General features: G+C 39.8%; 1 protein-coding gene across 4 annotated transcripts in view; it reads left to right on the forward strand.

Moving 5' to 3' along the window:
• Positions 1 to 14,806, forward strand: part of TENM4 (teneurin transmembrane protein 4) — a 917,609-nt gene that overhangs the window by 699,363 nt on the left and 203,440 nt on the right. For 3 of the 4 annotated variants that reach the window (XM_085066138.1, XM_085066148.1, XM_085066158.1), the window contains 3 exons: positions 4,766 to 5,018; positions 9,948 to 10,046; positions 12,124 to 12,359. In XM_085066138.1, the coding sequence (XP_084922264.1) occupies positions 4,766 to 5,018; positions 9,948 to 10,046; positions 12,124 to 12,359 (588 nt within the window). The remainder of the gene's footprint in view (positions 1 to 4,765; positions 5,019 to 9,947; positions 10,047 to 12,123; positions 12,360 to 14,806) is intronic. The other variant, XM_085066166.1, reaches the window with a different exon arrangement.

A 14,806-nucleotide genomic window follows, 5' to 3' on the forward strand; every position in this document is an offset into this window, starting at 1 on the left:
GCTGAAGTTCAAGGGAGCACCGAGTGATTCATTCCACCTGGCACTATATACAGTGAGTAAAGAGAAATATTTCCTGTACCTAATCCAGACACCAGTTAGGCATCAGTCTGTCTGAATGTGAGCAGATGTACAAGTGACAAATGTGTGGAGGAACAGGAAAAGCTGGGAAAAAAATGAGAATGTATTTTTCACTCAGAGGTTAGCACATTTGCCCTGAATACAATCCCAAAACCTAATGAATCAGAAAGTGTAATTGTTACATAGACTAATTTCAAAACAGTACTACTCATTAAAGATTAAGGGAGAGAAAAGGAACATGAGGTTCAGACCTTTTATTGAAATTTTGTCATATTAGCTCCTCTCATTGGTATTTTTTTTATGGTTCACATTTATTCAGCTCTTCATTCACAGCATTCTGTCAAGGCTCACTAATATGTATCAAGTACAAGCTTCATTAACTGTATTATCTTCCAGCTCTGCTTTATCTGTGGTTACCAAGCCAATGCTTGTCAATGACATTTTAATGGTAAAAAACAATTTTAAAAAATCCACAAAAAACCAACACAAAAGCAACTTGATTTTGGTGGTTTTTGCATTCAGATTTCCAAAGTTTCCTTACATTTGAATACATGTTAGATATACTTTGGATACCCGTTAGAGAAAATGAGGCTTATGGGGTCCTCTTTAAGTTTTGGGCTATTTAGACTTCCACGGTTGCCAGCCTATCTTCCAGAAATGTTGGACTTTATTTCTGGGATGCTCTTTCATTGGCACCTGGTATCTAAGCCTGGGACTGATGTCTAAGACTCCTTTGCTGTTGACAGGTCTCATCTGCTCTCCCTTCAAGGCAAAAATCAACCCTTGAACTGTGTTGCTTGACTCTGAGAACCATTATGAGAACTGTAGAACTCTGAGAACTATAAATTTGGGTGGGTGGGGGAGAAGTGTTTTACAAGGTGTTTGTTTTATTCCTCAGTGTTTTGTTAGCTCAGCTGATCCCTCTGAGTAGTATATGTCAGGTTTTTCATGCCAACAACAAAGTAGAGTGGGAATGATAAAGTCCATGTCGTTTTAGAAACCAAAGAGGAAAACTGCAAGAAGGAAAATGTTGAAAATTATCTCTTTTGGAGTAAAGATAACTTACACATAGTCACATTTAGCCATCTTATACTAGGTTAAGTAAGGTCTTGTGGAATCTTGTACAGTCTGCTCACCGGCCATGATGTCCTGTTCCTCTGTAAAGTCTTCTGAATTCCTGTGGTGCTGTTGCCCAGTAAAGGCTTGCTGGTAGATGTAGAGAGCTGTATCGGACTTCCCCTGTATCTCACCTGCATGGTTGGACCTGTAAAAATTCAGTGCTGTTACAGTGTTCCTGTATAACAGACAGCAGATGATCTGAGCATGTTCCCATTATAAAAGATCTGTGCACATACAGGATTGTAAGAGAGCCATTGCAGCCAGCATTAAGTTCTCCTTCCTGTGGGGAAATATAACCACACAGTTTCTATCACTCAAACATTGTGGGTCTAGTTAATAATCATAGAATCACAGGTTTGGGTTGGAAGGAACCCTAACGACCCTTTAGTTCCAACCCCCTGCCATGGGCAGGGACACCTTTTACTAGACCAGGTTGCTCCAAGCCCCATCCAGCCTGTCCTTGAACACTTCCAGCAGTGGGGCATCTGCAGCTTCTCCAAGCATATTCAAATAAAGGAACAGTTGAAATTTTAGGAAATAATTTATTTTGTGGGCTTTCATGATCCTTTGCAAATCCCATAGGAGCTGTGGTCACAGCAGAGGGTAAGAACCTTGACAGTTTTTTGCATCAAAAAAATCCTGCACAACTGCAGTAATTTTCAGTAGGAAAATTTCCTAGCTTGAACTGTTGTGTATACCTTATTTCTAATGTTCCTTAACTTGAGAAAAAGACAATAAAGAAAAAAAAAAGGGGGGGATCATAAGGCAAGGGAAATCAAGGGAAATAATTACTATTTCTAGTCAAGATGTATTAAATTCAGTAATGCTGAAACATGACATAAGTGTTCAGAATTTGTATATGAATGAAATAAAAAACATTTTGGAAGGAAAACCTACCTAAATGTCAGAAAAAAAGAAATAAAAGCTATAAAATCCTGTGAAAAATCACATAGACTGGAGGAAGATAGATGTGGTGTCTTTACTTAGCAAAGAAATCACGGAGGATATGAAAATAGAGAATGAAAATAACACATTTTTACTTGATTCGAAAGCATTATCCATAATAGCATCTGCAATGTGTCTGTAATAATATGGTGTAAATTGGAATTTACATAACAGATCTTTGAAAACAGTCTCTGACTCACAATGTGAAACTGGTGCCTCCAGAAGGAAAAGTCAGCCAATAGCAGGAGAACTTCACAGAAGGCCTGTTGCGTATTCCAGGATCCACCTGTTTAGCCCCTTTGTAGATTGCACAGAGTATTCATCTCAGGCATGAGCTGTACTGAAAACTTGAATAGCTGGTCTTGGAAACTTCTGGTATGTTGCCCTGGAATAGACAAGTCATTTTCTCTGGGCTGAATTAAGTTCTTACTAATGCGGATAGATTGATGGCCCTAGAAGTTGGAAACCCTCTATTTGAGTTCATCTCCCTCAGCTAGGATTTAATAAAATGTTCCTATCTTGATTCCTGTCTGTTGAGTAGGAAAAGAGTCATTAATATAACTAAGCCAGGAGCAGGTTTCTTCCACTGTTGTTTTTATTATCTCAGTGGTCGAGACTTCAATTAAACAGCAGTCCCCATTAATATCAAGTCCAAGAATGTTTGGACACTTCAATTCATTTGGTGCTGCAAGGCTGAGGTCAGAGCTGGTTTAGTTCTGATATTTTTTGTCTGTACAGTCCATGCTCATTGCTCTTCCCTTTAATTTGCTGGTTGATGTGCAAGTCAGAGGACAGTATTATTGGCATTATTAATTTTGGTTGAGCTTTGCTAAGTTGGATTTCTGAATAGCTCCTTAGATTCCCATGAAAAGTCTGTCTTAATGTAGATGACCAGTATTGACCTCTTTTTTTGAGCTTGTTGTTTTCTGTTGTACTGACATAAAATAGGGAGACCACTAGGTATGTGTCTGACCTTTCTGGGGGTTTAGGGTAGAACGGATTGGGACCCTAAAACCCCTCAGTTCTCCCTATGGAATATATAACCCTGATTCTGTGTCTAACCTAACAAAGCCAGAGGTAAATATACATTCAATCAGAATAATGGCACCCTTGTAATTATCACCTATTTTTTTGCTAGACCACCTCAAGCACCCTAAGATTCTGGTATAATCAGCCATAGTTAATGATGAGGAGGGACAGGATGGCTATGTCTCACACATCTCCATATTTTATCTAATGTGTTTAACTATCTAAAAAGCTACAGAGATACTGTGAATGGTTTTTCTGTTCCTCTCCTAAATCCAAGTCCTAATCCAAATTTCAAAAAATAGCATCAAGTATCTGATACCATTCCTTGTAATTTGTGACTACATACAGTTTGTTCAGTTCTGAGGTCTCTAATTAGAGTGTAAATGGGTGTTAATTTTTCATGATACAGAAATCTGGTATTAGATTGGTGGGATAGACATTCTTTTCAGATAAGGCATCACAAAGGTATTGTGTATTAGAGAATCACAGAATGGGTGGGGTCGGAAAGGACCACTGTGGGTCATCTGGTCTGACGTTCCTGCTCCAGCAGGGTCCATCCTAGAGCACATTGCGCAGGATTGTACCCAGACAGTTCTGGAATATCTCCAGTGAGGGACACTCCACAGCCTCTCTGGGCAACCTGTTCCAGTGCACAGTATGATTGACTTTTGAGCATGAACCCACTAAAAGCAGAGAGGTATATGTTTTCTGTATTTCATATGCAGTGTGCTGAACGATCAATCTCCCTCCAGTTCCATCAAATACTTCAATTTTCTTCATTTCCAAAAAACATGAAAAAAATGCTTTATGCTTAGCTGAAAAAGTAAACATACAGATATAATCAGCACTTATTTCTTCTTTCCTAGTTGTTTGTCTTCCTCAATCTACCTTCCTCAGTCTCTTGGCTAAGAAATACTTAGAGTTTTACGCAAAGTAGCCATATCACTGATCTTTACGTCTTTCTTTACCATATGTTGTTTCATTTTCCTGACACCTCAGTTTTTATGCCACATGCATTTTTAACTCAGTTTGAGTACATTTCTAATGGTACAAACTATTGGATTTTGTTAAATTGTATAACCCTGACACGCTTTTCTGGCTTTCCCTAAACCCAGCCTATGATTAAATGTGTTCTCAGTCTTCTTGCTGATTTAACTATTGAAAGTTCTTGGGCAAAACAGGCAGAACAAACTTCTCTGTGAGCTGTATATCCATCATAAAATGGCTCTAATGTGTTATCTTTCCAGACTGGTTGTATTTTTCATGCTTTATCACAAGCCAGTGCCACAGATAGATTGCGGTTTGCAGCCTGCAGTTGTTCATCGGAGTTAACCTGGCTGTCAGGACAGCCTTTCTGCAGTGCTTTAAACTTTCAAAACTTTTGTGCATGAGACTGAACTATTTTTCTAGCTGGCTCAGGGATCAATGCTGTGTTGTTAGAACATATGGAACAAGGCTGTGTCACCCTTTTGAGTTTCATTTAGAATATGTGGCACCCCAGCCTTCATACTTTTTAGTAGTGTCTGCACATAAATGAACACAGTATGGAACTACTCGAATCATGAACCTTAAAAGTATTTTACTTATGTTTCAGATCATCCTCCAAATCTTCAAAATCATTCAAGACTTCGAACTCCACCACCTCCAATATCACATGCTCACACCCCAAATCAGCATCACGCAGCCTCCATCAACTCCCTGAACAGAGGGAACTTCACACCACGCAGCAACCCCAGCCCAGCTCCTACAGACCACTCTCTTTCTGGAGAACAACCAGCTACTACTCAAGAGCCAGCCCATGCTCAGGACAACTGGTTACTCAACAGTAACATCCCACTGGAGACAAGGTAGGTCACTCTCTGTAGTACTTACAATGTTCTGACTGTGCGTGCTAAGGATATTATGGAAAATACACACATCTGCATAACTAGCCACCTAGTTTGTGAACTGGTGTTTGACTTACGCATTTTGTGTTGTATTTATCATTCCTTGTGTCTTTTTGTTTGGACTAGGAGAAGAGGAAATTGCTCTTCTTTCATAAACCAAAATATTGTCTTTAACAGCTGCTCATAAGGTTATTTTCCTCATTTGAAATTGGAATCAGGATCATAGATTAAAATGTTCTTGGTTTTCTTTCTTTTATTTTCCTTTAATGTTTTTTCTTCCTATGTGGTAGGATAAATCAATATCCTATTTAAAAGACTGAAATCAGTCAGTATATTGAAAAGATTTAGCCTTGTAGCTGTGCTTCATCAAGCAGGTACTTTCATAGTACATCATTCAGGAAAAGTTGATCTCGTTTCACCTAATGAGAAGTGGTCAGCTGCTGCCTTTTCCAACATTGCTCCAGCAAGCATGAAACATTGGTTAGCAGGGCATCAGTTAGTTAATGGTGTTTCTATTTAGCTTTGAAATTCTTTTCCACCTATGCAATGCATGAAGGGTGTGGCCATGGTGCACCAAGTTGTTCTAGTCCATAGCTTTGTTCAGGTTCTGTGTAGGTTCTGGAAAAGAGAGCTCTCATACTCACTCAGCCTCAGTCTTCCCACTGGATGGTGAGTGCATCTACTTGAGATCCCACTTGCTTTCTCTAGAGGTTTTGCTTCACCGTTTCCTTTGCTACTGAGCAACAGCTGGGGATGCTGGAGTCATTAGCGCTCATACATGGTGTCTTTTTCAGTCTGGAGGGAAGTCTTCCAAGCCTAAAACACAGTGCACTTGCTCAACTGTCTTTGTTCCTTCATTTGTCTAACCTTCTCTAATCAAAAAGATTTTAGACAGCAAAAGACATACAGTAACTGAAAACTGAGACAGGGCCAAAATTTTCACATCACTGCCTGTGGGAATCTCATTGAGAGCAGCGATAGCTGTAGCTGTATCCTGGGACAAATTGTATCCAGTTTTGCCAACTTCTGCTAAGAGAATGGTTTTTTTCAAAACGAGCACATCTGTCAGTCTTTTTGAAAACGGGCTATATCTGCTGGCCCTCTGAAAGTTCCAAAACAACCTCAATATCACATTTTATGGCATTTAAAGATAATTAATTTCTCTGTTACTGCTTGATTAAAAAGACTCAACTAAGAAGCTGGATCCAAGAGATTAAGACAATATTACAAGCAAGTAATGCAAGTGTGATTTGGCAACAGTTTCAGTAATTATATTGTGTTAGTAATTCTCAAGCACAAATACCCAAGCATTGAGTTTTATGTGATATTTCTTATTAAAATTACATTAAAAAATACTTAGGCCCCACTCCTGCAGCCCTTTTGTGATAATCCTCTATGATTCTGAAGGAAGCCGTGTGCCTTTTCCTAGCCAGATTGGGAATTCTTTGAAGAAGAGATAATGTACCCTTTTAGTAGTGCAAAACCTTAAAGGCTGTCCTCATTTCTTCTCTGTGAAATCATTGTGGATGAAAATTTTTCAAGATCTGAAGCAGACTGCTCTTGTTGCAGGTTGGATTGGTCACATTATTGCTGTTAATCAGAGTGGAAGTTGGAGGTCTACCTGCATGAAGAGCTATTTCTGCATCATTTGATGATTTCACTAGATTCACAGATCAGTCACATTTGTACTTGGTCCTCAGTCTAACAATTTTATTAATTTGGTAGAAAACAGGTCATCTTTAGACTGATGGTGAGGCTTTTGACACGCTGGTAGAAATGGCGTGATTTTGCTCAGTGTTCCTTTTGACAACAAGCACGTTGGAAAAAAATGTGTCATTTTGTGCCAACAGCAAATGAGCACTACTGATTGTTCCTTCACTTATACAACATCAAGAAAATAAAATGTGTTACAATGATGTCATAAAGAGAGAAGGCTGAGCTTCACAGATGATCAGAATATCTGTGACTCAGATCAGATCAGAATAATCTCCACTCTGACAGTCAGCTCTTCTGGCATGCACAGGTCTTCCATTTCCTTCAGTGGGAATTCTGTAGATGTAAAAGACCAAACTTCAGAGCTGTTTAGCAGACTTGGAAGCCCAATTCAGCCTCTTCCATGAAACTGATCTTCCCTATCTTCCCCACTGGAAAGATTTCTAGACCCAAAAAAAAGGCCATCACCTAAGAGAATAAAATGTCCAATATGTAGAAATATAAATCCTGTCCAGGAAACATTAATCCAAGAATAAAGGCTTTTGAAGTTAGGAGATTATACTAATCTCACGTCGAAAATAGAATTGTATTTCTGTTGGGTTTTTTTTAATCCCATATTAGTCAACAGAGAGAGAAAACACAAGAAAAAGCTGCATCCTTTAAATGAGGATTTTCACAGGCTGTGAAATGTGCCTACAGTTACAGAATTTAACCAGAGTTTGAAGTGGCTTGATTTTGACTGCCCTGGACTCCAGGCAGTTTTCAGAACTGGGAACTCAGAATGGTTTGTCGCTGCCTGGAAATTTCCAAACTGTAATGCAAAGGCAAGCAGAAATGTGTAGCACAAATATACAACTGCCAGGGTAAACATATCTGAGAATTTTGTATGTTACAAGAGGAAGAGCCCCTCCTCTTCTCTCCCTCCTTTTCATTAGTTTCCCTTTACTCCCTTTTCTCTGTTTCTCCTTTCTCCTCTTTCTTTTCCTGTCTGCTCCCTTTTTTGTTGCTTTAAAAGCCATGTATTATCAAGGTTGTGATGGGAAGATCTTTGCTCAGCAGACACTCCTGACAGGTAAGTCAGTTCCCCCCATATTTATTCCTTAGTCTTCTTTCTTCTGTGGCCTCCTTTCTGTTCCTTTGCATTTGACCTTGTGGGAGCAAATGAATGCCAACTAGATGGACGTTAAGTTGACAAACCAACAGTTTTCAGAAGACTTCCATTCCCAGGAAATTTCATGTGGTAATCATGTAAGGCCAGATTTCTGCCACCACAACTCTTACTGAGAAGGGAGAGTGTTTTGTGAGTAGCCAGCGATTTACAGGTGATCTCCAAGGGAGCAGACTCTGTCCAGCCTTCCGTGAGGAGGACAGTCACTCATCAATCCCTCTGGTGACCCAGCGACCTCTCTGTTACAAATGCATACATTATGGGATTATATAACCCTCCCTTCTTCTGTTTTATTGACAATCCACAACTGAAATTCATGGAACCAATCTGACATGGATTTTAACTACTGATGAACTTTTACTGATTGGTGTGTTGCTAGATGCCTTGCCTCTTACCCATTAAATGCTCAGTGCATGCACATATGTTGCTTTTTTTTTGCATTGAACTCAACATCCAATCTTTCCTGCATTCCCAGGGAATGTGAGGAAGCCGCAAACACTTGGGGATGGATTGATGTCTCAAGTGCTATGACACACAGCTCATGCATGTTGATCCACTTTACTCCAAAGCTATGAATAGGAGTCACTTCACTTTCATTCAGATCAAGGAGTAGATCTGTTCTGTCAAAGCAGCCCAGAGGCCTCCATAAGCAGGGAGTTGAGCTAAACAAGTGCTGGCATTAGCAGCAGGAAGAGGAGGAAATAGAAATGAAAATTAAGTTTGAGAACATTATAGAAGAAACAGTATTAAGGTTTGTATAATGTGAAAGGGCTGGTTTCTCTTGGTTTAGCATGTTACCTGAATCCAGTTTATTTGACAGGAATTCTTGTTTGAGTTCATGTTGCTTATACCCTCTAAGCTCTTAATCCTGCATAAGTGATAAAGTGTCACAATGCTGTTGTTTCTTCTGCTAGTTTTTGCCAGGGGATTTATTCATATTCAGGCTTAGATTCAGTTTTGATGCTGAAAAGAGACATGGGCAAAATTAGGACTGTATTTTGTTTTAAAAAGCATGGGAAGAATGTTCTTTTGCCAGGTCTTGAGAAACAAGCCTGAAGGTGAGAAAGACACAGTTTGTTCCCAGCTGTTACTCTGACTTAATTCTTTATGTTCCTGCTATTCTCCTCAAAAAGTGCAAAACAGTTTAGTGTTTATAGGTCAAAATGTAACTCACAAAAGAACAGACCAGGAGGGCAGATACTGCAAAATGCCACTACTGTGTGCAGGGTCAGTCCCCAGCATTTGCATGTTCAGGCCCTAAGTATCTTGCTCATTGCCTGTATTATCCAGATTATAGCAAATACTCTGGTCTTGGAATTTGGGTTACAGCTTAAGCTGTTTCTAGCTTCTATCTGCTTATCACCGAGAGACTTTCATTTGGAATATTCATATTGAGCAGAATTTACATTTTGAAAATATGCATTTTACTCTAAATAGTGAGTTATTACTCCACAAAGGAAAACAAATTAATCAAATTGAAAACGAAAAAATTCTCAAATCCAAAACTGAAACTAAAGCAAAGGAGTGGCAGATTTTTGCTGGAAATCCGTAAGGAAGTTAGAGGCAAATGTGCTACCAAGGTATGGGCCACAGTGGGCTATAGATACTGTGATGTGCCTTTTCAGAGTAACAGTAACACGGATGCAGGAGTATAACCAGATTACAGCTGGGCTGGATAGAAATCTAGTCCTGTGGTTCCAGCAGTTCAGAAGGTTTCATATGTCCCTGGCAGTAAATAATGTGCAATGATCAAAGACATCAACTTTTTCTATACATGCACAGGGGTGTGTGTGCTTATATGCGTGTATATGCATATATATAATGTATATATAAAGAAGAGAACATTTTTAAAAGCTATATATGTATATGTGTAGCATCTTATACATATAAATATATGGTCCATCATTCTAATTCCATGCACAACTGCACTATAACCATTGTGATTTATAAGATCACACTTCATATATGCATGACTCACTGGCTTCATTCATGTTTCCATATGTATGTAGAAACATAGCAAAGCAGACATTCCTAGAGACATTGCAGGACAACCTCATTGAGATGGACATTCTCACCTCCTCCCGACATGACGGTGCTTACAATGATGGGTATGTGACACTTACGTGGTCTTCCTGTTTACTGTACAGTCATTATGATCCTTGCATGAAAGCATTTGGTCATATCAGTGATGTTTAAGGGCAACACCATTGCTGACCTCTTCCAGTATGGCTTAAAAAAATTACTTTCTGGGGCTTGGAGCATTGTGTTCTGTACATATTAATAGCAAACTCATTAATATGCTAGTAAACCGCTGCATGCCATTGGCTTTTTTACCCCCTTGTTGTTTTGAAAATAATTTCATTAGTAAGAAGTACCTACAGCAATTTTGAGTCCCAAATTAACGAAAATTAATTTAATTTTCATAAAAATCTGAAATTTTTATTGTGCTGACAGGCTGATACTTCATTGTTAACTGATGACTCCCACATACCTTATCTGACAAGTGTCTGCTAGTGGTGTAAGTAAGCCAAGCCTTGGAGTTTGACTTAACCACACATTCTGGCATCTTTATGCAAATTTTGATCACTTAACTTTTAAGTTATAATTGGCTTTTACCTTGATACTTAGTGCCAAAACTGTTGAATCTTGTGGTGGCAGCTCCTAATTTGGTAGCCATCATTCACACAAGAGCCTATTGGTGTACTTGAACACTGCAGGTACCTCTTTGCTCAGAACAGATACATCTCTGTCTAAATAAATACTTTTCAAAACTCAGGATAGTATCTGACTTACTTAATTTTTTATTTTTAATGTAGAGCATTAGTAGAAATAAAGGCTCTTTCTCTAATGCTCAGCAGTCATGCTTAGAGTATCAATAAAACCATGGCTGCACTACTACAAACAGCCATTTTGCATAATTATGTGTTATATTTTACTGCACGAATTGGTGGCTTTTCTGCACTGTGATGTTTCTGCATGTGACATTTCCCCCAGTGACTGCACAAGTAACTTCATGGGAAAAACAGAGTCACCTCTTCATCTGGTGTTAGCCACTGGCTTGACTGACTCCCATGAATCCATGCTGATTGCATTTACTCTGGCTGCAAATCTGGCCCCATAAACCATGGTCGACTGTGCAAAGGGCACTGGGGCTGTTTCTCAGTCCTCACAAGCTGCATTATTGTTTTACATCAGCATGGTGATAGATTAGTCCAATCCATTTCCCAGGTTTCATTCCCAGAATCTGAATGCCATATATGTCATGATGTCCCACTAAAATCAGGTTTTTCATTTAAGATTCCTGCAGACAGAAGTCCCTTTGGGACATTTCATGTCAGGAGCTCATGGACCTCAGTGTTTTCTTTTTGTGCTAACTTCCATGAGTCTCACCCAAGGTGCTCATAGGCTGGCTCTCAGGCTGTGCTTGTCATAATGGGCAAAATATGGTGCCTCCCAAGGTGTCACTGGACAGGAAATGCTGTTGCCTTTGACAGTAATTCACACTTTTTTAAAGGTAGGCTTCAATCCAAGGTGGTCTGGACTGCTTTCTGGAAGCAGGTGCCTCCCCCCATTAATGATACACAGGACATTGATGCTTTTGGCTAAGCCATTGTCCGACACTTAAATTTGCTGGGTGGGGGCAGTGTGAATATTCCCCTCTGTGACAATTTGGGTGCTATGGAATGGCTTAAGCTCACTTGCCCCATCTCCATTCACCGATGCCACACAAAAAACGCTCTCATGCAGTGATCAATAAATTGATAAACGCCCTCCCTTCTTTAATCCGACCTCCGCTCCTCTTCAGCCTCCATAGGGCATTTCTGTGGGAGTGCAGGCAGGCTCTCAGTCCTGCCCGTGCCACCAGTCTGTCATAGCTGTGCTTGGGGTATTCATCTCACTCTAATGCCAGCTCTTCCACAGGGGGGACTCCTGCCCTTGAAGAGTTCTCTGTGGCATTGTTGGCACTGTGATTTTTTGTTTGGTTTTGTTTTTTTTTTCACTCTGTGTGACTTGCCTTTGATTTTTATTCTTCTCTTTTGTGCATGCCGTCCATGTCCGTAGCAAGCCAGCATTGTGTGGAGCTGCTTTCCTCGTCCTGGCAGCAGTTGCCATTCTCCCACCCCGTGTCTCCCTCAGCAGCGATTTGTGTGAGGAGTCACTTGCTGTTGGTCTTTCTTCCCTCAGGCACTTCCTGTTCAAACCTGGAGGCACTTCTCCCCTTTTTTGTACAACGTCGCCGGGATATCCCCTGACGTCCAGCACTGTGTACTCACCTCCCCCTAGGCCCCTTCCCAGAAGTACCTTTTCTAGGCCTGCCTTTAACCTGAAGAAACCCTATAAGTACTGTAACTGGAAATGTGCTGCTCTGAGTGCCATTGTCATCTCAGTCACGCTGGTGATCCTGCTGGCCTATTTCATAGGTAAGCTTGTTGCTGTTTGTTTTTCTTCTTTTTATTTCATTTCTCTACAAACCCTCCCGTAGTGCTAATGTTTAAGAAACAGAGGGTCAAGACTGTGGTACAAAGTGACGGGGAAATAAGGCATCTGTTGACTTGTTTGTGTTGCAATGTTATGGTAGGGAGCTTAACACCTGTCATAAAGCCAGAAGGGCTTAGTAAAACATGAGTCATATGAGGGAGTTGTACTCCCTTCAATGTCATGGTCTGTTTACATTCTGCAGAGGAAAGTGTACCTGGAGTGAGACAAAGCCACCAGGTTTCCTCTGAGCTTCCCTTTAAAACAGGTGGTAAAGTCCATGTCCCAATGCCAGTCACACCGAGGTCTGTCAGCGTTGACTTTGATGGGGCAGAGTCAGGGTCAGAACCAAGATCCTGGTACACAAAAATGTGGTTTAATTCTATTGTTTGGTGACAAATCCATTTCAGTGACATTTAACGAGTTATATTGAAGTTTACAGGGTGACCAGGAGAATGGAGAAGGACTGGGTTTGGATTATGGTTCAGCAGAGCCTTTTTAGAGTAGGGAGTGCTGGTGAAATTTGCTTCTTGGGTGGAAAAGCAGTTGAGTTTTCTTGGACTCTGCATGATCTGAATTTTTTTTGGTTTATGAGGCTTGTCAATGTTCATTGCAAAAAAGTGTTCTTAGTGTATGCTGCAAAAGTAATTGAACTGCTAGAAGTGCAAATTGTGTTTTTAAGCCTGTAAAGTTGGACTGTTACCATTACTTTTTCTTCAGTTCTGTTTGATATGTGTGTTATAAATGTATTTTAAAAGTCCATTCCTAGACTTCTATGTTAAACTGTCAGTGGTGCAAACTCCAGTTGTCAGACACTTTTAGATGTGATCATGGGTAAAAAAGCCCATTTCTCACAGCACAAATGAATCTGTTTGATTTTGCTGTGACTTCCTGTACACTAATGATCTATAAAAGGTTGTGGTTAGAATTACAAATCTCAGTCTGGATCGAAAGATTTTGCTTTCATTTCACATGAATATAATTAGCACCACCACAAAGGATTGCTTTTACTGTGTTCCTTTTATATACACTTCTTTAATGACTGATACTTTTCCACTTCTGCCTTGCATCATACTCTGGTCACTTTTATGTCTCCTGTTAGAGGAACAGGAGTGATTAATTAACCAACATTAAATCAGCAGCAGTTTGATGAAATGTGCAGTCAGTTGTCATCATTTGCTATGTACGTTTGGACTCGCCTTTCTCATTTGTCTGGTATTCTCCTTATACCCTGAACATGGTTCCTTTGGACATTATCTCAGTGTGTCAGAGGAGAATCACTTCAGTTCAGCACAGCGGTGGCTGTTCATTCTGGAGGAGGAGGTGTGTGCTAGCTGATAGATGGAGAGGAGTTTGGTTTGCCACTTGGTATTCTCGAGCTCAGAACCCTGTCTCAGAGTTCACAAAGATCACATGCTTGCTTAAAACCACAGTTAATGTTGTTAAAAGGAAGGTCCATTGAGTGCCCTCCCATCCTTTTTATTCTCTCCTTTCAGGTGAATTCACTTACATTTGCCAGATACTGTGGATGGCTGGCAAGGTGCCAGAAATGCTGAGCAGGTTGAACCACTGTAATTATGGGTCATAATTACTAATTTCTAAAGGAACTATCAATTATTAAAAATCAAATCCAATGGTTCAGTTCAGCATAAACATATTTAGCAGAGATTGTCTCTACCAGACCCAGTGTTCTAATCAGCGAGCAAAAAAGGCAGGTATTTAATTAGATTTTGATGAAAAATTGTGTTTAATTTCAAGTATAATCAATTATTAATTACTGTAATGAGTGACTCTGGCGGGGTTTACTAATTAACTCATTTAAAAATTATGAATAACCTTTTCATTTGTAATTATTTTTTACATCCTGTCAAGTTGTGGATGAGAATTGTATCACCTAACCCAAAAGAAAAGAAACGAATCAGGGAGTCAAAATGTTTGTACTTTCACTAAGTTAAACTGAGACATTTTGCATTTTGATATAAGCTGTGCAGGAACTTGTTTGTTGTTCTAAGTAACCTGGTCTGTTTGCAAACAAATTTCTGTTTTTCCTCCATTTTTGGGGTGTTTTTCCTCCCTGTGTTTGCACAGTTGCATTTTCTTACAAATACCTTTCCTCATGTAAGCAGTACCTTGCTCTTTTCAGTGCCATGGGGACAATCTGGGTGGTAAGGTAGAATTCAGTCATGAGTATGAGGTCTAATCTGTAGAACAGTTCATGAGTGTTGCGAGCTTGTCTGCTTTCCATCTGCTCTTGTTAGTTAAAACAACCACAGAAGTTATCTTTTTAATGACCGTTTTCATCCTCCAGAGCAAACTGAGGTCATTGGAAAGGCTCCCATTCAAGTGAATGGACTTCGGGTTAGGTCCCATGGCAGTAGCTTGGCATTTAATC

This window comes from Lichenostomus cassidix, chromosome 1 (genome assembly GCF_008360975.1).
Source record: "Lichenostomus cassidix isolate B80296 chromosome 1, HeHo_3.0, whole genome shotgun sequence".
Classification (NCBI taxonomy): domain Eukaryota; kingdom Metazoa; phylum Chordata; class Aves; order Passeriformes; family Meliphagidae; genus Lichenostomus; species Lichenostomus cassidix.